This window comes from Solanum dulcamara, chromosome 8 (genome assembly GCF_947179165.1).
Source record: "Solanum dulcamara chromosome 8, daSolDulc1.2, whole genome shotgun sequence".
Taxonomy (NCBI): Eukaryota; Viridiplantae; Streptophyta; class Magnoliopsida; order Solanales; family Solanaceae; genus Solanum; species Solanum dulcamara.
Window position 1 is genome coordinate 74,949,010 of NC_077244.1, and position 21,510 is coordinate 74,970,519.

At 30.7% G+C, this 21,510-nt stretch overlaps 2 protein-coding genes across 2 annotated transcripts; one reads left to right on the forward strand and one right to left on the reverse strand.

Moving 5' to 3' along the window:
• Positions 1-1,019: 1,019 nt before the first annotated feature.
• LOC129898943 (fatty acyl-CoA reductase 3-like) lies at positions 1,020-13,814 on the forward strand. Its single transcript, XM_055973657.1, has 10 exons — positions 1,020-1,235; positions 1,316-1,419; positions 11,177-11,379; positions 11,570-11,670; positions 11,800-11,992; positions 12,457-12,618; positions 12,716-12,797; positions 12,887-13,156; positions 13,234-13,361; positions 13,481-13,814. The coding sequence occupies exons 1-10, from the start codon at positions 1,157-1,159 to the stop codon at positions 13,632-13,634; spliced, it is 1,476 nt and encodes a 491-aa protein (XP_055829632.1). The 5' UTR covers positions 1,020-1,156; the 3' UTR covers positions 13,635-13,814.
• Positions 13,815-13,955: 141 nt separating this feature from the next.
• Positions 13,956-19,887, reverse strand: LOC129898942 (proteinaceous RNase P 2). The gene is made up of 7 exons (XM_055973656.1): positions 19,287-19,887; positions 18,137-18,529; positions 17,904-18,005; positions 17,623-17,795; positions 17,157-17,277; positions 15,150-15,218; positions 13,956-14,495 (listed from the first exon to the last, which is right to left on the reverse strand). The coding sequence occupies exons 1-7, from the start codon at positions 19,791-19,793 to the stop codon at positions 14,205-14,207; spliced, it is 1,656 nt and encodes a 551-aa protein (XP_055829631.1). The 5' UTR covers positions 19,794-19,887; the 3' UTR covers positions 13,956-14,204.
• Positions 19,888-21,510: the final 1,623 nt, after the last annotated feature.

The following is a 21,510-nucleotide window of genomic DNA, read 5'->3' on the forward strand; positions in this document are numbered from 1 at the left end:
ACAATACTTGTTCAGTTTATAAAATCATTAAATAATTTATTATGACGTGTCTATTTCACCCTTGTTGTTAAATACTATTCATTTTTCAATATTTTGATGACTTGTATTTAATAAAGGTGGTTTGGTAAAATTATTCTATCATTTGAGATATTTAATAATATTTATATAATTTATAAAATTAATAAATAATTTATTATGATGTGTTTATTTTATCTTTCTATTAAATATTTCCTTCATTTATCTTTATTTGTACACTATATTATTTTGGGATATCGAACAATACTTGTTCAGTTTATAAAATTAATAAATAATTTATCATGATGTGTCTATTTCATCCTTGTTGTTAAATACTATTCATTTTTCAATATTTTGATGACTTGTATTTAATAAAGGTGGTTTGGTAAAATTATTCTATCATTTGAGATGTTTAATAATATTTATATAATTTATAAAATTAATAAATAATTTATTATGATGTGTTTATTTTATCTTTGCTATTAAATATTTCCTTCATTCATCTTTATTTGTACACTATATTATTTTGGGATATCGAACAATACTTGTTCAGTTTATAAAATCAATAAATAATTTATCATGATGTGTCTATTTCATCCTTGTTGTTAAAAACTATTCATTTTTCAATATTTTGATGACTTGTATTTAATAAAGGCGGTTTGGTAAAATTATTCTATCATTTACCGTTGCTTAATTCCTGCGTGAAGTCAATAGTTGACAATTATTGTTGGACAAGGGGGAGTAGTACTATTCATTTTTCGGTATTTAGATGACCCTTATTTAATAAATGTGATTTGATAAAATTAACCCTATCATTTATTGTTTTTTAATCTCGTTAATAATTAACAACTATTATTGAACGGAACATTTATCCCTATAAAATAAATACTAATAATAATAGCTGTAGCATCATTTTTTCCAATCTACTACCAAAGAAAGTATCAACAACTTTAGTTTCGTGCACTCAATTCTATTTGTGTCATCTATGAGTGTGTATCTCTATAAAATAAAATAAATGCACCCAATTTCTAAATTTACTCTGTTGTGCTTTCTCCTGGCAACTTCTATTTCCTTACTAATAGAAAAGTTATTTCTTGTCGTTCTCTCTTGTATTTCTAGACTCTAATTTCATCATACTATAATGGAGTTGACAAGTGTTCTCAAGTTTCTTGAGAATAGAGCCATTCTTGTTACTGGTGCTACTGGATTTCTTGCAAAAAGTACTTTATTCTCTTCATCTTTTATGATTGATCTCTTAATCTTAATTGATTAATGGGGTGTTTAAATTTTTTAATTCTAGTTTTTGTGGAGAAGATACTTAGAGTACAGCCAAATGTGAAGAAGCTATATTTGCTTTTAAGAGCTCAAGATAACAACGCAGCCTTGCACCGTTTCAACAATGAGGTACATGGCTATCGTCTTTTTTTTTGTGTGTGTGGTTTTCGATTGATGCATTATCTGAAATTTGACTAATTTAAATTCATGTACGAAAATTTCACTTTAAAGTTAGAGAACTTACTAAAAGAAAAAGTTAAAGTTTCATCTCTTTCAATTTTATTTTCAACTTTTCATGAAAAAAATTGGAAAACGTTACAAGATATTATTCTTGACAATTTAGAATTGAACGGTGCACTTAATTCAACCCAAAAATATGGTTCATGAGATGATAATTATCCAACATCATTTAAAGGACAATGAAACCATTGGATGCAGAATTTCAAGAAGATATATAAGATGTACTTTTATATTATGAATAGGTGGATTCAGAATCTAAATTTGACATATTAACTTTTGAATTCTTACCTTTGAGCCCATTACTACCACGGTGGAGTGGATTTTTGCAAAAAGATAAGGGGGAAATTCAGTAAAATATCGGAGAAGCGAAATATACAAGATCACAAATATAGATTGCTCGTAACTAAGCTAAATATGAGAACATTTGAAATTATAAGTTCAAAATTAATTTTCCTTTAAATTTTTTTAGTAGTTTCTCACATATATTATCTACACTTTATATTGAAAATGTTGTGATTGAACCAATTAGCCATTCACTTCGTCCTGTCCTCTTCCTCCCTCTACTAGTTTTAATACAGATATTTGGTTCAATTATATAAATGAGAAAAGGTTCAAAAATGTCCTTAACGTATTAGAAATGGTTCAGAAATGTTCTTCTTCTATTTATTGGGTCAAAAATGTCCTTAATGTATTAGAAATGGTTCAAAAATATCCTTCTTCCACCTATTGGATCAAAAATATCCTTAACCTATTAGAAATGGTTCAAATCTGTCCTCTCTCTATCTATTAGATAAAAAAATTCCCTTAACATATTAGAAATGACTCAAAAATTTACTAATTCTAATTATATATGTCAATAATTTTTTTAATTGTATTTTGACAATTATTTATTTTTTTATTTGTATTTTTTAAAAAAAATATTCTTGCCTGTTTGTCTTACATAATAGAAGTATTTGCTTTAAATAAAATCTATAAACAAACGTGTGAATTAACATAAATGTATGTTGTATAAAAACATTGTCTTAGTCACAAAGAAGAGGAATTTCATTATGTATGCCCATAAAAAAATAATTTTTGTTGAATTTTTTTCTGAATGTAAATACACAATCATTTAACATAATTTATACAAAAATTTCAGTAGTGCTAAAAGACTAAAATTGTTAGACAATGGTAAAAATATATAACTAAGATGCTAATAGAAGTAAAATGAATTAAAAATTTGTGTCAATTTATTAAAATTTAAAAGAATTTTTAAAAATATTTTGATGTTATAAAAATATTATATTTATTGATAAATATATTGAGATCGCACGAAATGCAAGTATATTAAATAGTATTTAATATTGATAAACATACTTTTAGGTAGAAGAAGGACAAATTTGAACCATTTCTAATAGGTTAAGGATATTCTTGATTCAATAGGTGGAAGTAGGACATTTTTGAACCATTTCTATATGTTAAGGACATTGTTGATCCAATAGGTAGAAGGAGGGCATTTCTAAACCATTTCTAATACATTAAGGACATTTTTGAACCTTTTCCGTATATAAATTATAAGGATAAGAATATGGCACCAACCAAAACGAGCTAATTTATTTTTTTCTCTGCAAAAAAATAAATAAAAATATGTTCAGATAGTTGAAAAGTTTTCACAATTTTTTTTTATCATTTTGTTTTCCAACATACAATTTCGTTTTTTAATCGGAAATTCATGATCGTTGCTACATGAAAACCAAAAAGTTGGAAACTATAGTATTATTTGGTAAATATTTATTCGTATGCGGAATTTATATTTAATTAATAATTTAATGAGGTAACAATTCATGTTATAACCATGATTAAATGTTTAAGTTTTTTTATATAAACACTTGTCATAACTTACTTTTAATATTAACTTGGTATAAATATTTGATACGGATAAATTTAACGAGGGAGCAAGAAAAAGTAAAGAATCAAATTATACCTTCCTCTTGCCTAAAGTCAAGTGCAGCTGGTATAGAACTTAAGTTGTAAAATGATTGTTGAAGAGTGAATAACTGTAACAAGAGATAAAGTGCGTTGAATCGGGTTATGAGGCCAACTTGTAGATAGGGGTGTTCCTGGTCCGATTTAATTCGGTTTTTGGTTAAAACTAAATCAAATCAATTAAGGCAATTTTTTTTAATATTCAAATCAAACCAAATCATTATAGTATAAATTCTATCGGTTTCGATTTTATCGATTTTGTCGGTTTTATCGGTTTGGTTCATTTTTTACGGGTTGAAATAAGATATTTTATAATGCAAAAAAATTGACAAACTTATTTACTACCTTCATACTGCAAATCAATAGAATTTCAAAACAACTGTCATTAATCTTCAAAAATGCCTGAATTCGTTCAGAGATAGTAAGGACAGAAGAAAAATATATAAGCTAAATAAGTTACCATCTAAAGTCCAAGCTAGAACTATAAGAGAGAAACAACTATGGTTCCAATAATAACAAACTTGAATATGTCCCGACTGGAACTATATCTGATGTTCTTGTAAAGTATATAAGCTAAAATGATAAGCTCTAAAAAGGGCAAAATATCAGCAACATAAATCCATAAGTTGGTGGATTGTTCAACTCCTACGATCCATGAAGAAAATGACTTCAAAAATAAAGAATTGACAGTCTATTTTGACTATCCAAGTTCGATACCGAATCTGAGAAGAGGAACCACCAGAACAAAAAGAAGTCCTTCAAGAAGATCATTTTTTTCACTATTGCATGAAGTAATTGAAGCATTCCACCTGTGCCCAATAGAAAACTTGCTACTTTACCTTTTATCAAGATGAAACTATTTCAAAGAAAACTGAAAGCACGGATTAGCACAACAGCATATGCAAAAATAGCCTCGAAAAAAATTATACAATTCCCACCACGAGAAAGATAGCAACTACTGCATAGTAGTACAACCTCCACAACAATAAAATAAGAAGGCTAGTCTATAAAAGGTTAATTAGAAACATTACTTTTTCATTAATCAAGTTGAGAAAAATAACAAGGTCTTTAAAACAGTCCTCTGAATGATCAACATTCAACACAAAGAATCATATACCCAACTGTCACCATAGAAAGATCACTTAATTGCTTGCATAAAAGTGTGATTAAATACAAAAAATAAGTCAATAGTATAATCCAAAAGTACTTCAGGTGAAGCAGCAACAAAAATCTGAAAATTAACTACCAAAGAGCAAAACAGTTGCACTACGAATTTCAATTGCAACATCCAAAATAATCAATGCTCAAGGTTGTGCCAGCATATTCTGAAAAAATAAAGAAGAAAGTTTAACAAAGTAGGCGTTAAAACTTTTTAAAACATAAAAGACATATTCATAAAGAGTTAAATGTGTAAATTTACCATTTTCAACTATCTCAAGTTTCCGAATTTCTTCTAAAAGATCTTCAAGCTTGCATTCTTTGAAAGTTGATCTTAACCATTGTTGAGTGCAAATAAGAGCTTCTACTGTCTTTGGAAATAAAGAACTTCAATAAGAGTCAAGAATCCGACCACCGGTGCTAAAAGCTGATTCAGAAGCAATAGTAGAAATAGGAATAGAAAGAACATCTCTTGCCATCCTAGAAATAATTGGATATCTAGCCGAAGAAACTTTCTACCAAGCCAAAATATCTAACTCTTTGGTCTTTTCCAAATCATCTTCCAAGTACTTCTCTAGTTCTGATTTATTTTCAGTATTGTCTTCATCTGCCAAATATTTAACCCATTATGATTGCCACATCTTGTCACCATGCATGGTATCAATTTCATCATTCAAGCTTGTTTGACCACCAATTTTATCGGTATGTTGTCCCACAAAAAGAACTCATGTAGTAATCATACAAGCGACTCAAAGTATCCATCACCTTTTTCGATTTTTTGGCTCCCACCAAACAACCATAAGAGTTTTTAAACAGATATTCCACATATTTCAACTTGTATCGAGGATCCAAAACAACAGCAATGAATAATAATTTTTTCATACTTTCAAAAGTACCCAGTATTTTTTAAATTTAATCTCTATCTTTTTAGCCATGCCACTCAAAATAGAATCTTCACTACGAACATATTTGCAAATTATCTTTTGAAGATTAAAGATCTCATGGAAGAAAGAATTGGAAGTAACATATGAAGTTCCTGAGAATTTCAAAGTTACCTGGTAGAAAATCTCAAGGAACTTAATGAAAACTTTAACATTCTTCCAACCATCTATCGATGGATCACCTCCCACATTATTTATTTCTAAACAATACTTGAGGTACTTGTGATCATCATCATACATTCTGAAAAATGCCCTTTCAAATTTTACAGCTGTATCTAGCATCATATATGTGGTGTTCTACCTAATCTCAATATCTAAAGTCAGAAGATCATGAGTGTCAATCTTAACCTTCTCGACAAATGACTTAAAGGAATCAAACCTTCCAGCTGAGGACTTAACATATTTGATAGCATTTCTTCTAGAGAAATAGACTCATTTTGTTCACCGAGTCCTTCTTTCACGATCAAATTTAGAATATGAGCATTACATCTAACATGTAAGAACTCGTTTCCTAAGATGCCTCCTTTCCAATCCTCAATTCTTCTTTTCAAGTGTTTAATTGCAGAATCATTAGCAGTTCCATTATCTAAGGTTACTGTGAATATGTTATCAATTTCCCAATCAAATAAGCACGCCTCAATCCCCTTAGGAATTGTTTCACCCTTATGATATGATGTTTGGAAAAAGTTGAGATTTTTTTTTTTCAAATTCCACTTATCATCGATCCAATGGGCAGTGACAACCATATAAGTTAGATTTTGAAGTGATGTCTACGTATCACTAGTAACACATACACGATCATTATGAATAAGCTTTTTAAGCTTTTCTTTCTCTTCTTGATATATTTTCAAACATTGTCTAGCAACAGTCAAGCGAGAAGGTAATTGAAAATTAGGCAAAACAACTGCCATTAATCTCCTAAAACCTTTTCCGTCAACAACTTTAAAAGGTTGTTCGTTAATAATGACAAACTCAACAATGGCTCTCCTAATCTCATTGACGTTAATCACAACCTTTTCTACAGTACATGTACTATATGCTTGTTCCCCTTTTTTAACTACCTTGATTCTTGATTGATTTCTGTCAATAATTCTAAGAGGGAAATTAGGACAAACCTCATTTAAATGTCTCCATAGCATTGAGGTCCCATTCGTACTTTCAGAAGCAAAGTTACTAGTACAGTAGTTACATTTCGCCCTTTTCTTACCCATTTATCAAGATATTCAATGTAGTATTTCCAAACGCCGGATGTTCTCCTGTCACTACTCACAAGGCTACGATCAGGGTCGCAAAGAGTTGTTTGTTTCCGCTTTTTAGCATGATTGGGAGTAATATCACGAGTTTTATCACCGTCAAGCTCAGGTTCCAGCAAAGTAGTTGGAGATACTTTGTTGGTTACCTCCACTGGCTCCACCTCTTTTTGAGTAGTTGTAGTTTTCATTTGAAAAAAAGTATCCGAAAATTTAAATAAATAGAGAAATCCAAAATCATTAGATAGAAACTAAATCAACAGAAAAAGCCTAAATTAGTGGAGAAAATTTAAAATAACAGAGAAATAAAATAAAAAACACATACAAGATGAAGACTAGAGAAGCAATTCATTCAAGTAAAAACTTCAAAGATACAAAAATAATTACACAAACAAAGAGTAGGAAACATACAAAAAGTAACCAAAAAAGTAAAAGAAAGAAAAAGTTACAGACTTACAGGAATTAAAACTGCTTGCACTCAATTGTTATCGTGAGAGACTGAGAGCAGAATATAGGTCTACAGGGTTTGGGAGGAAATAAGAGGGAACTGAAAATTTAACGAGAGAAAAAATTATTTATGCTAACTACTTAGTAAGGTTTTTTTTATTTTACTTTAAACGTAAATGGACTTGAGGAACATGGGCTAGACTTTTTTCTTGGAATGCTCCTAAATTATGAAGAAATTAAAAATAGATAAAGTTTAATAAACATATATAATATTTTAAATGTGTATATATTAATCGGTTCGGTTGGGTTTAGTTCGATTTTCTTTATGGGTAACACCAAACCAAACCAAATCAAATGTTATCGATTTTTAAAAATCTTAAACCAAATCAAACCAAACCGAGCCAGTTTTTGGTTTATTAAATCGATTTGACTTGATTTATCGGTTCGGATCAGTTTTTCGGTCTCGTTCGAACACCCCTGCTTGGAGAGAGTACAGTGTACACAACCACACAAGCAATGACAGTAATACAACTCTTATTTTGAAATTATTACTATAATTAATTTATTATTAGGTTATTGAACAATAATTACGATAAGGTTCACTTATAATTACCTTGTGAGTACAATTTTCGTTCATGTGTTTGCTTCGGCCTCAACTCACTTTTTTGGGGGAAAAGAAGTTTTTTCTTTGTTCCATTTTTATTTAATTAGTGTATAATTTTTTTGAAATAATGAAACCCTATTTAGCTGTATTTTTTAGTCTAAAATCCATACCCTTTTGTTATAGCTTTATTACTTTGAATGTCGTTGATATTTGCAAATGTTATAACTTTTTAGAGTAAAGAAAACATGATAGATGAAGAAAAACACTTCAATTATGGACATCCCAATGAGCCCCCTCACATTAGGTTTTCGAAAAAATAAAGATGAAATAATTTACGACCATACAAATGTAACAATTTATTGTATAACATAATTTCAAAATCATTAAATTAACACCATTTAAAATTTATTAATAATATTTATCAGATATTCAGTTTACACTTGATGAGATGATTTACTATGACATAAATATATATATATATATATATATATATATATATATATATATATATGTGTGTGTGTGTGTATGTGTGTGTGTGTGTTTAGTCTACGTGCTTTGTACGTATGTCTCACGTCAATCAATAAATTTATGTATAAGAAAAACAAAATTATTAGAAAATAACAATTGATAACTTGACAGTAAAAATAAATGCTATACCTATCTAAAAGATAAGAATTTCATATATGAAAGTTAAAAAGTTATTAAAAACAAGAACCTCTTTATTTTTAAATTCTTTTATTTATTTATCATAATTTAAGTAAAATTTATACAAGGTAAAAATAGTAATTTTAAAATCTTAAATATTTAAACTTCCAATATAGTTCAAATAAGGAAATACATGGCAGAAGTGAAAACTATTTTCAAAAGGTAAAAGAGACAAACAACATTAAGTATATTAACCTCTACAAAACCCCTTTCTAGATATTAGGAGCCTAAAATGCTCTTGAAATATTGGAAAAGGTACAAAAATGTCCTTCATTCATTCATTGGGCCTAAAATGTCCTTAACATCCATCTTTAGATCCAAAATTGACCTTTTCCTTTAATAGAAAAGGGTATTTTAGGCCCAATAGATGAATGAGAGGCATTTTAGGCTCTTTTAACAGAATTTTAATTAAATAATTTGAATAGTATTTTAAACACATGGTGGTCATCTATTGGTTACAATTTAATTATTTAAAATTAATTATAAATTAAAATTTATTTAACAAAATTTTAATTAATTAATTTGAATAATTTTTTAAAACACGTGGCTGCCATCTATTGGTTACAATTTAATTATTTAAAATTAATTATAAATTAAAATTTATTTAACAAAATTTTAATTAATTAATTTGAACAATTTTTTAAAACACGTGACAGCCATCTATTGGTTACAATTTAATTATTTAAAAATTAAAATTTATTTAACAGAATTTTAATTAAATAATTTGAATAATTTTTTTAACACGTGGCGACCATCTATTGGTTATAATTTAATTATTCAAAATTAATTATAAATCAAAATTTATTTAAATTTTTTTTAATTAAATAATTTTTCTAAACATGTGGTGGCCATCTATTGGTTACAATTTAATTATTTAAAATTAATTATAAATTAAAATTTATTTAAAGAATTTTAATTAAATAATTTAAATAATTATTTTAAACGTATCGGTCATCTATTGGTTATAATTTAATTATTGAAAATTAATTATAAATCAAAATTTACTTAAAAATTTTTTAATTAAATAATTTGATTTTTTTTAAACACCTGTCGGCCATCTATTGGTTATAATTTAATTATTTAAAATTAATTATAAATCAAAATTTATTTAACAGAATTTTAATTACGGAAAAGGGCCTAAAATGCCTTCGAACTATTGAAAATAGTACAAAAATACTCTCATTCATCTATTGGACCTAAAATACTCTTTTTTTGTTAAAGAAAAGGTTATTTTTAGATCTAAAGGTGAATGTCAAAGACATTTTAGGCTCAATATATGGATGAAGACATTTGTGTACCATTTTCAATAGTTCAAAGATATTTTAGGCCCTTTCCCATTTAAAGAATAAAGTAAAATGTGGAAACTTTCTAATTTTATTACGTATATTAACTTCTAGCTCCTCTCTAAATATGAGGACTTCAGTTTTAAAAACTAACCAAAATATTATTTTTCTATATATATTTTAGTAATTTTAAATTTCAGCCTCACACCGCTTAAATATAATAAATAAATGTAATTTGGTGAACATATTAAGTCTAAAAAAAATTGTTCTTAAAAAAAGTTAACATCGGTTTTACAAAAATTATTTGTCACTTTCCATACAAAACTAATTCTAAAGAACATATAACAAATTTAGAGTACCAAGTACTAACGTCCCAAACTTCTAAACGTAGTTATTAATATGAAACCAAAACATTATTATAATTACATAATTTGTATGAAAAAATTGCAGCGATATATTATTAATAGATTACTTTATACTGAAAAACAAAGAAATTTTCCTTGATGAAAATATAAGTAGGAAGATTTATTTTATCTTCGAACACTCTTGGTTAGAAATTATAACTCTCCAACCAATTGATTCTCTTTATTTTTTTCTATGATTCTGCTTTTTATGATTTTTAGCTAACCTATTTATATACTGATCGATTTTCAAGAGATTAAAACTTGTGAACTTTGAAGAAGAGTCATATTACATTACAATATCAATTTGTAATCAAACGTGATATGAGTCCTATATCTTTTAGGATCAATTTGCAATATTGTATATTTTTATTTTATGATATATTTTAGAACTCGTTAATTTAAATATTAGAAAAATAATTAATTAATAATTGAGAAAAATAGTGAATAGACGATTTTGTCTAAAGTAATATAAGAAGGAATACCCTGGTTATTCCTTAGGTCAATTTCCCAAAAAAAATTGCATGAATTGTCCTTAAAATAGATCTATTTTTAACTACTGTTTCGTACATATAATAGTTTTTTTGGAATTTTTTTCCCTTTAATAATTGAAGTACTGTATAGCGAGGCATGTATTTTTTAAAAACTGAAGTCATATGAGAAGGATATTTGTGTCCCCACAGTTCCTTATATATATATTTTTACTTCCTTTGTCTTTGGAAATAATCGGAAAAATAGAAATACAATTAAAAACAGATGAAAAAGGTAATGAAGTCCATTAGTATACTGTACATGGTACAATTACTAAAGGCAAATGGTATAGTAATATCTCTAGTAATTTGGAGATTTTATTTTTTACAAACTACCTATATGTACATCTTTTAATTCACAGGCTGTATCAAAGGACTTATTCAAGCTCCTAAGGGAAAAATATGGGTCAAATCTGAACACTTTCATCTCACAAAGGACCACGATTTTACCTGGTGATATAACACTTGAAAACTTGGGGGTCAGAGATTCTAATTTGCTGGAAGAAATGTGGAGGGAAGTAGATGTTGTTGTTAACATAGCTGCAACTACCAATTTCGATGAAAGGTTTGTACTACCAAATTCAAATACGATACGAATAGTTGTTCATAATAAGTGAAATTAGTTAAATAAGATGTACAACTTGTCTGATAATGCATTAAAATATATGTATATATATATTATAAGTTAAATCCAATGCAAATTACATGTGAATTGATGTGTGTTTTATTTGTTCTTCAAATGTTTCAATTTAAAGATATGATGTGGCCTTGGGAATCAATACATTTGGAGTTATAAACGTTCTCAACTTTGCCAAAAAGTGTAGTAAATTGAAGGTTCTTCTTCACGTGTCAACTGGTAATTGGTACCTTCCACTTCTAATTATTATTATTATTTACTTTTTTCTTTTTTTTTACCAAATCTTTAAATTCTAATTACTAAACTTGATGGTTGATTTCAAAAATGACATTTTTTGTATTTGTTTAGCATATGTATCAGGGGAAAAGACAGGGTTGATATTGGAAACACCCTATAATTTAGGTGAGACTTTGAATGGTACATTAGGACTAGATATTGATACAGAGAAGAAAGTTATGGAGGAAACATTGAAACAGCTCAGACTTGAGGGTTCTTCTGAAAAATCTATAACATCAGCCATGAAGAAGCTTGGCCTTCAAAGGTATAAATTTACTTGCACCCCGTATTTATATTAATCCAACGAATACAAGACACACGTCTTCACACATATCAGTCTTGTCACTAAACCATAGCTATATATTACACATTCTCACATTAATTTACGACTTAATATCATGTAAATTAGTATGATTTGGTATTATAAACACCTTATATAAATAATTTTTATCGTATTCTTCCTCCTTATCCCCACCTCCCCCAAATAACAGACACAGGAGGGATGTAAAGGCCTGGTTACAGGTTCATGTGAACCCAACATATTTAATTTTGTATATATATACTTTAAAATAAAATGTACACAGTTATTATTGCAGTATTAACATGAGATTTTTATAGAAACTTTAAATCTGGTGACACAACATGAGAAATATGTAAATTTGTGTTGATGATACTGACAAGAAGAGAATTTTCCACTACTAATATATATTGTGAGATTTATATATGAAGAGCAAGGAAGTATGGATGGCCAAACCCCTATGTATTCACAAAGGCATTGGCAGAGATGATATTGATAGACTTGAAAGAAGATGTGCCTCTTGTCATCGTTCGTCCTACTATTGTTACTAGTACTTTTCAAGAACCTTTCCCAGGTTGGGTTGAAGGCATAAGGTATACATACATACATACATAGGATAATAACTAAAAAGAATTGCATATTGTTGAATGTTTCTTACATTTACACAAAAAATGGTTCTTAATTCTACAGAACCATTGATAGTTTATGCCTTGGATATGGTAAAGGAAAAATCACATGCTTCCCCGGCGATCCTGAATCCATTATTGACGTAGTAAGTAGTAACGATTTTCTCATCAACGTTCAATGGTTGTAGTATCAATGAAATCTTAAATCGTAAAGCAAGCTTATGTGCATGCACAGATTCCAGCAGATATGGTGGTGAATGCGATGATAGTAACAATGATGGCTCATGCAAACCAAAGAGGGAGTCAAATAATATACCATGTTGGAACATCAGTCTCAAATCCAGTAAAATTCACATGTCCTCAGGATAGCGCCTTCCGTTACTTCAAAGAGCATCCATGGATTGACAAGCAAGGAAAACCAGTCATTGTTGGAAAAGTTAATGTTTTGAGTAGCATGGATAGCTTTCACAGATACATGGCCCTTCGTTACACGCTTCCTTTAAAGGTTTGTTCGAAACACAGCGATAAATGAATTATGTTCCTTCATTACATGATTAACATGAAGTGGCCCGTGTTTTACAGGGGTTAGAAATAGTTAACACACTACTCTGCCAATTCTTTCAAGACAAATATTTGGAGCTTCACCGGAAAATCAATTTTGTGATGCGGTTGATAGATCTTTACGGGCCCTATTTATTCTTCAAGGGAGTGTAAGTAACTTACTTATCTCTATAACATCTAATTTATATACAACATTTGGTATATACAAGTTAAACTCGCCTTTATATTTTGAAAGCTATGTATAATAATTTTGGAAATTTTGTCACAGATATGATGACATGAACACAGAAAAATTACGCAGAGCAGCGAAGGAGTCTGGTATTGAAACAGATTTGTTCAATTTTAATCCCAAGAGCATCAACTGGGGAGACTATTTTCTCAACACTCACATTCCTGGGGCGGCAAAATATGTATTTAAGTGAATAAAATAGAAAAGATATTTGTATTTCCTATTAAAACAATTTACATTTCTATGTGGATGGTTATTAAAAACCAAATCTTCTTTGTTGCTTATAATTGGTTGTATCCTAAGGGACACATTAAACAACTGTTCTATAGAAGACTCTGTATTTCAATTGAAAGCACACAAGAAATTCTTTTCCGAGCAGTATTCTTCTTTATGTGTCTGTCTGCAGCCTTTTCACAAACACCAGTACCTAGCGATGGACGGACGACTAACTTCAACATAGAAAAACTTGGGATGTCAAGTTGCCAACACAGGGAAAAAGAAATAAGAGTGCAGGTGATGAAGATATATGTATCTTGTGGCGGTCAATTATATTGTTAACGTTTCAACTTTGACATCTCAAGTAAATTAATGAACCACAAATCTTATGCAGCATTGCAAATCTTAATGTGTTCATTTGAGGAGCACGCCAACCAGTAGATCTCCTCCATTTCATTAATTTAGAAAGAAAATTAAAAAGCTCAGCAACGTGACGGGTAATTCATGCAGTTGGTAAGGTTCTGAAAAAGGTATCACCTTCAAATTTTCAAGATTGTAGACTGGAGTGAGATGGAGATGGAGAGGGGGACCTCACTTTCCTCTTACCAGCCAAACTAGAACACGTCTTTAAGCCGCCATTCTGACTTGTAAAACTATCTAAATGGCATGAGGCTGCAATTTGATCAACCTCACTAACTTGAGAAGCTTCTACTACGCTTGCATGTTGTTTGTTGTCGGATTCATATAAAGCTTGTCTGGTGATGCAGAGCCAAGTCCTTGAAGACGCCTCAACCGCCTCGCCTGCCAGGGGCACATGCCACGACCCATTCTTGGATTCCTGAGATAGACGTATAATATTATGAGATGTAAATATCCGAAGACTGCAATACTAGCAAATTATTACATTAACGGAAAAGTCAAACTACAGATGGAAATGAAACTAGGAATTAATCAATAGGTCATAATAGATCTATTTTTTAATATAAGTTCAACAATTTAAAGTTATGTCATGCAGAAACTTGTGAAGGGATACCCAATATGGTGTAAAAGATGCAAGTTGAGGAAAAAGAACAAACTCCCAAGAATAGACAGAAGTATTAATGCGCTTCTGTGAGGTAACAATAATTAGACATCTTGATCATTTCAACTCACTAATCAGCAACAAGGAAAATACATCATTTTTTTTTCTTTTTTGGTAAAAAGACAATATAAAACTGCATAGCTTCATCTACAGGACGCAACCCTTTCAAACCACTCGATCAAGCATCCATCACGTTGTGGTCTAGATGAAACCCAGCATGCTCAATTTGTTTTCTTTCCCAAAATACCAAGAAAATGCATATTGACATTTACTGAAAAATTGGAGACATAATCGAGATGCTGATATCATTATTAGTATAGACAGTCATTTGTATAGACAACTATGAACAAGAAACATCTTTAAAAGGAAAGAACACAGTTTAAAAGGGAATGAGAGCAAGACAGAGTATACCTGAAAGACAGCAGAATATGTGGGTGGCATCAGAAGCTTAATCTCCCCTTTAAGAAAAGTGTACTTGACCTACAATATTACCAAGACACATCAACTTGTCAAAATTGTTTCTTTTCTCTGCGTTTATCATTAAGAAACATCATCTAAGAAATTACCAAAATTGAAACACCATGCAACAATTTACCACTAACTATAAGCACTATAAGAGGTGGGTGCATAAAAAGTCTGCAGACAAATTATGAAAGAAAGAGAAAGCCTAGAGACACACCCACCTAAAAGGTAATGAATACATAGATGAATAAGTGCCTGAAACAATTTTTGAAGTATTTATGACATAGATAAGATCTTATCCAACATTTATTCATATGGTCATTCGTTGGTTAGTAAATGGATAAAATAGTTCTGAAACTGCTCCTGTTTCAGCCATTAAAGTGAACTTTCTACACTATAGTTCTACAGTTATCAAAAAACTGTGTAACTTAGTGGGCTAGCATTTATCCCACCTCTCAGCTAAAACATTAACCTAGTACTTGGAGACATTTTCACCTAAAGTTAAAAGTTTGGTCAACCCAACTGAAAAAGAGGTATAACCCAGTGAAAAGAATATGACCAAACAAGTTGCTTAAGACTGCTACAGCTGGTATGATATGCTAAAGCTCTTCATTTTAGGGCATTGGATGGAGAATTGAGACAGTAAGAACACACATGGAAGAGCTACAAACAAGATCAAATATCAATTTCCAAGAATACACAAGGCTAAGGATATAAATAACTGCAAACATGGGTTAGTAATACATCCGAGTTTGGAGTTGAGAAACACCTTGAGTTCTAATTCGCAATATTGGAATGGGTTCTATGGATTAACGTATGAACTTTGATAAATGAATTACCAATTGTTGTGCTTTCTTCTTGGATTTGTTGGACAATTGATGATAGCTTGTCAGATTGGAGTTAAAATTCACAAGCATTGAAGGTCAAGTATTTGGTTACTAGACCTTTCGCTAAAAGGTGTGATGTATAAATGATGTATACATGTTGTGAGAAGAATTAAGAATTTAAAAGCTTTGATGAGTATAAACCATGCATAAGACGGGGGCGATATGTCTACGATTATAAAATATGATTTTGTAAATGTCTAACATTATTTGAGATATGAGTAAATTGTTTTTCATGAGTATGATTTCTACTGATTGGAACTTGAGGAAAGAGTCCAAAATTTGAGTAATGAAACAAGTACTATCGACTATTACATGATTGGCAAGTTTCAGATTATGTGTTATGTTTTATAAAAACATGTGTAAAATTATGCTACATTTTGTTTATATGTATTACGCTTGAGGATTGTGACTCACAAGAACCTCAGCAGCATGACTAGCATAAGACCATAGCTAATACTCCACTTTACATGAAAAAATAAAAAAATAAATTAAAACGGTGGTGTCGGAGCCAACTTTACGTGCAAAATATAGATCAAAATTAATTGGCTAAATAAATAGAGTGTCTTCATATAGCCTAATCATGCCACCAAATAAAGTTCTTTTGCTGAGTTAGTCTAGTAATAGGACATAGAGGAGCATAAGAATTCCTGTTAATTTGATTATGAATTACATAAACTTAGCATTTTCGATGGAAAGGAAATGAAAGGAACCATGAAATATTTTCTAATTCATTTTATTTGTCTGTGAAATTATAGACAACCAATCATTTCTGGCGTTGAATGTGGTTTGAGATTAATATCTTCATATTATTTTCAATCCAAGAACACAAGGGTTATAAAGACAGTTTATTACTTATGAATTGATAGAATTGTTCAAAAGGAAGAAGTAAAATATAATTCACCATCCAAATCTCTTCAATTTTCACAATCAATCTATCATCTGAATGATAGAGTTCAATCATAGGAAACATATGAAAACAGAAGTTACAAAAAAGTAGTATATTTCAAGAATGCATAAAAACTTGACTGTGAGGAATGATATCTGGCATAAACTTTTTAAGCAATTTAACCTGATGTCTTTCTTTCCATCTGGCAAAAAAGCTACTACCCAGGAGCTCAAAGATGTGATCTCTCATTTCATCATTTGTCACGAGCAAACACTTACGTTTTACTGCTGCATAAAGCCAGTACCTATATCATATTGCACGATGTAACATAGTATAGAGTTGCTGGGAATGCTACAGGAAAATAACATTCAAATCATATGACCAGTCACATGGACAAGAAAAGATGCATTTTATCACTTCACAGGAAAGAAATAAAGTGATTCAAATTCTCACAGTTGCTAAAAGAAAGGCAAGATAAATGATGACTACAAGAGATCTCATCAATGTAAAAGGTGAAGTGATAAAGGTAAAGGAAATCAATTTGATATAACATCGCTATATTCAATTTTTCTTTGCATCATTAGAATATTTTTAAAAAAAAATAGTGTTAGGGAGAAAGAGAGAAGTTAAAACAGTCTTCTGTTTTTACCAGTCATCATTGGATCCAAAGGGTGTTCCATAAAGTATATTTTCATTTATCCACTCTTCAAGCAACTCTCTGTACCCAGCATTCTCAAACAGTGAACGAACACGTTTTTTGTGTAATATAACCAGTGGCCACTTGTTGCTCCTGCTATGCAATTCATTCACAACAGCAACAAGCTGCTCTATTGCAATACAGGATGGAACATGAGTCAAATTGCTGCTTTAACAAAATTAAATGGAAAAAACAAATGAAAGGCAATAAATAGCAAGCTTAATATTATCAACCTGGTCAATGCTAAAGCCTCCCTCAGCAAAATTCTGCTGATAGAGCCCAACATTTGCTGCATCCACTACAGTATCATAATCTGAATGCTTTTCCAGCCAGTCCTAAACAATGCTAGGAGAAGTTAGGAGAAAAACTCAGAAAATACTTGAGAGACACAGTATATATGTCGCGTTTGAATAGAATAGTTGTGGTAAATCACATACAAAGAAATAACTAAAGACAACTTCCTCACCTGAAATTCCTTAAAATTGGAATGGACTTCCCTTTCCATAGCCAAAGAAGCAACTGACTCTGCAAATCTTTCTGTCTCTGCTCTGTCAATATCAACACAAGCTAACTGTTCTCCACAAGTTAGACACCTCCCATCTGGAGCTATTTGGGACCTCTGTGCAAGCCACTTACCCTTTCCAAGCCATCCAAGACCATGCCACCCTCCACCATTTTGTAAAATTGCTTCTTTCACCTGATCTATATCCCAGTTGGATAACCCTACCTTAGTTGCCACTTCCCCTCCAAACCAACTCTGTATGATTTCTGCTGTCGAGTCACTTACGCTCCTGATTGACATTCTCAGTTTATGTAAATACTGATAAACCTTATCTTCCCTTTCTTTCTCCACACTCACCTAGAAAGTAAAAGTTCAATTAACAATTATGCCTCAATCCCAAATAGTTGGTCATCATAATGAATCCTATATAACTATTCCGCTCCATTTAGCCCATTTTATAACTGTGCTGAGTAATTTGAAGGTTAAAGTTCAAAAGTTAAACAAAAAACTGCACATTACAACTTGATGAACTATCAATCAGTGTATAGGTTCATCCTTCCACAAAACCGATACATGGTGAATTCTTCAAGTAGAGTACAACCTAACGACACCCTCACCCCCACGCCAGTCCACCCCAATTACATACAGAAGTGCGACCTAACACAGAGATATATTTAATAGATAGCAAACCAACAGAACAAAAGTTAGGACAAATGCAAAGCACTAGCAAAACTAGTCAGGATTAGCTATATGAATCACGTTTAACCATTGCTAGTTTGGGCCCATGCCTTCGAATATCGAATACTTTGAAGAAAAATGTACAAGCATAAAATAAAAATCAATATATTGCAATTCATTGAACTATTGATCAATTAACAAATTTGGACTTCCCCACAAACAAAATTCATGGTGCATTTTATTTGAGAAGTAGTACAAATTTGCCCCCTCCCCCACGCACAGAGTAACATCCTAATCCAGATATATTTACAGATAGCAAAACCAACAGAGGCAGCAAAAAGTGCTGGCAACTCGAATGCACTGAAAAGTTACCTAAGTGCTCATCAATAAGTTAATTAGCAATAACTGGGACAATACAAAGACAAAAAGAACTCACCTTTAACAACCCAGCAAGCTCGGCTTCCTCAAGTTGCAACCCAAGAGACCTCATGTGCTCTTCCACTTGATAGGCCTGATCAGCCTCACCCATCTTACAAAAACAAAACAAAGCCGGTCCATAAGTCCTTAACTTCCCACAATTCCCCACTCCTTTAGCCAACTCAAATGCTTTATCACCATCATCAGTTGCTGCCGCCAACCGAGCAACAGCCGTGACAGTTGCCTCATTGGGGGTAATTTTACACGAACCCATGTGTTCAAAGATTCGAAACCCAAATTCAATAGCGGCATTTTTCGTTGATGGGTCTGAAACAGAGTTGGAGCAGATGTAAAGAAAAGAGTTGAAATGGTTATTGGAAAAACGAATCGTTGAGGATTGTGAAAGAGCAGATTCATATAAGGAGATTGCGGTAGAAAGATCTTTGGTTTTCGAGCAATTATCTAGGTTTAACCGGAATTGGACTTCTGGAGTTCGGTTTTTCTTCTTCTTTTGGGCTTTGTCCATTTTTCGGCTGTAATGGAAGAGCACGGCGGCGACGGCGGAGGAAATAGTAGACCTGGTTTTGGGTTTTGGAATAATCCGAGGTTTTAGTAGTATCAATTTTAAAGACATTACTTAGTTACCTTTGATGGTCCAAATTTAATTATTATTTTCTTTTTTTTAAAAAAAAAAGGCTCTTGCAAAAATCTTTGGATTTTTTATGCATTTTTTTTAAAAAAATTAAGCTTAGAACAATATAAGTATAAAGAGTATAAGACAAGAAATATAGATGAAGGGAAATTTTTTCTTCTGTTCAAGTGTATCTTACAATAGTTAATGATAATCCTATTTATAGAATGACAATCCTATTTAGAGAATGAGAAATCATTCCAAAAGTCACCATGTTAAATATCATAGTTAATAATACATTCTTATCCAAAATGATTCAAAGAACCTATGAAATATGTATACATGAATGCAAGCAGTTCATCTATCAAGCAAATGGACACAGTGAATTTATAACATTTTCCCTTGAATGTCCATAGATAATGTATCTCGTTAAAACCTTACTAGAAAAAATTCATTGGAAAAAAGTCTAGTGAGGGAAAAAGAGTATACACATCTCAGAATACGCTTCAAGTGTTGCCTCATTAAAAACCTTATCAAGGAAATTCAATTGGGACAAAACCATGATTAAGAAAAATAGTACAACGCGTATTTTACTCCCCCTAATAAAAACTTTATTTGATATTTTGGAGGCGATACATTCCAATCTTACATCGCAACTTTTCAAATGTTATATTGGCAACAGCTTAATGAATAAGTCTGCAAAATCATCACTTGAACAAATCTGTTCAACTTCTATCACACTATTTTATTGAAGATCATGTGTGAAGAAGAATTTTGATGAAATGTACTTTGTCTAGTCTCCTTTGATGTATCCTTCTTCAATTAAGTTATATATATTGTATTATCTTCGTACATGGTGATTGAAATATTCCTTTTAAGGAAAATCACAGATTTCATGAATATGATAGATCATTAATATCAACCAAACACACTCTTGACTTATTTCATGAATGACTATTTCTATGCATGATTTGAAGAAGTGGCTAGTAGTGTTTGTTTCATTGAACGTCGAGATATTATTGTGCCTCCACATGTAAACAAATAGCTTATTTAAGAATGAGCTTCATGCAGATCGGATGAATATCCTACATCTGCTTAATCAATTATTTCTGCCTTGGATTCATTGGAATAAAATAAAGTCATGTTCATGATTCTCTGAAGATATGTCCTTGATGCAATTCCAACATCTGCATAATCAATAATTTCTAATTCGGAGATTGAACATTTCAATTTTATTGAAACTTGTATCTTTTTCTCAAAGAAAATCACACATCTTTTATGTGTTGAGTTACTTTCTTTATTAGTATCTTGTCATAACTTTGAACGATAATATGACAATCTTCTCACATAGCTTTTATTATGTAATAATCTTCTAGCATTTGCATGATATGTGCACCAACTGCACTAATACATGATATTTTTTAATCATTTCATCAGATCAAAATTGATCTTTCTTTGTGTTAAACAATCTCACAATCATTGGGGTACTCAATAGAATCACTTTAATACCTTTTAAATTCTTCAACGATTATCATATAACCTTCATCATTTAACTAGACATGACAATCATTCATTGGACATATTCAAAGATTTGATCTATTGCCAAACCAAA

Coding starts and splice junctions, on each gene's coding strand:
- LOC129898943 (XM_055973657.1), top strand. CDS start 1,157: ATGGAGTTGACAAGTGTTCTCAAGTTTCTTGAGAATAGAGCCATTCTT. Junction 11,993..12,456: donor AAGAAGCTTGGCCTTCAAAG/GTATAAATTTAC, acceptor TTATATATGAAG/AGCAAGGAAGTATGGATGGC. Junction 13,362..13,480: donor TATTTATTCTTCAAGGGAGT/GTAAGTAACTTA, acceptor ATTTTGTCACAG/ATATGATGACATGAACACAG.
- LOC129898942 (XM_055973656.1), bottom strand. CDS start 19,793: ATGGACAAAGCCCAAAAGAAGAAGAAAAACCGAACTCCAGAAGTCCAA. Junction 17,278..17,622: donor TTTGGATCCAATGATGACTG/GTAAAAACAGAA, acceptor AATATGATATAG/GTACTGGCTTTATGCAGCAG. Junction 14,496..15,149: donor CATATTCTGCTGTCTTTCAG/GTATACTCTGTC, acceptor CGTCTATCTCAG/GAATCCAAGAATGGGTCGTG.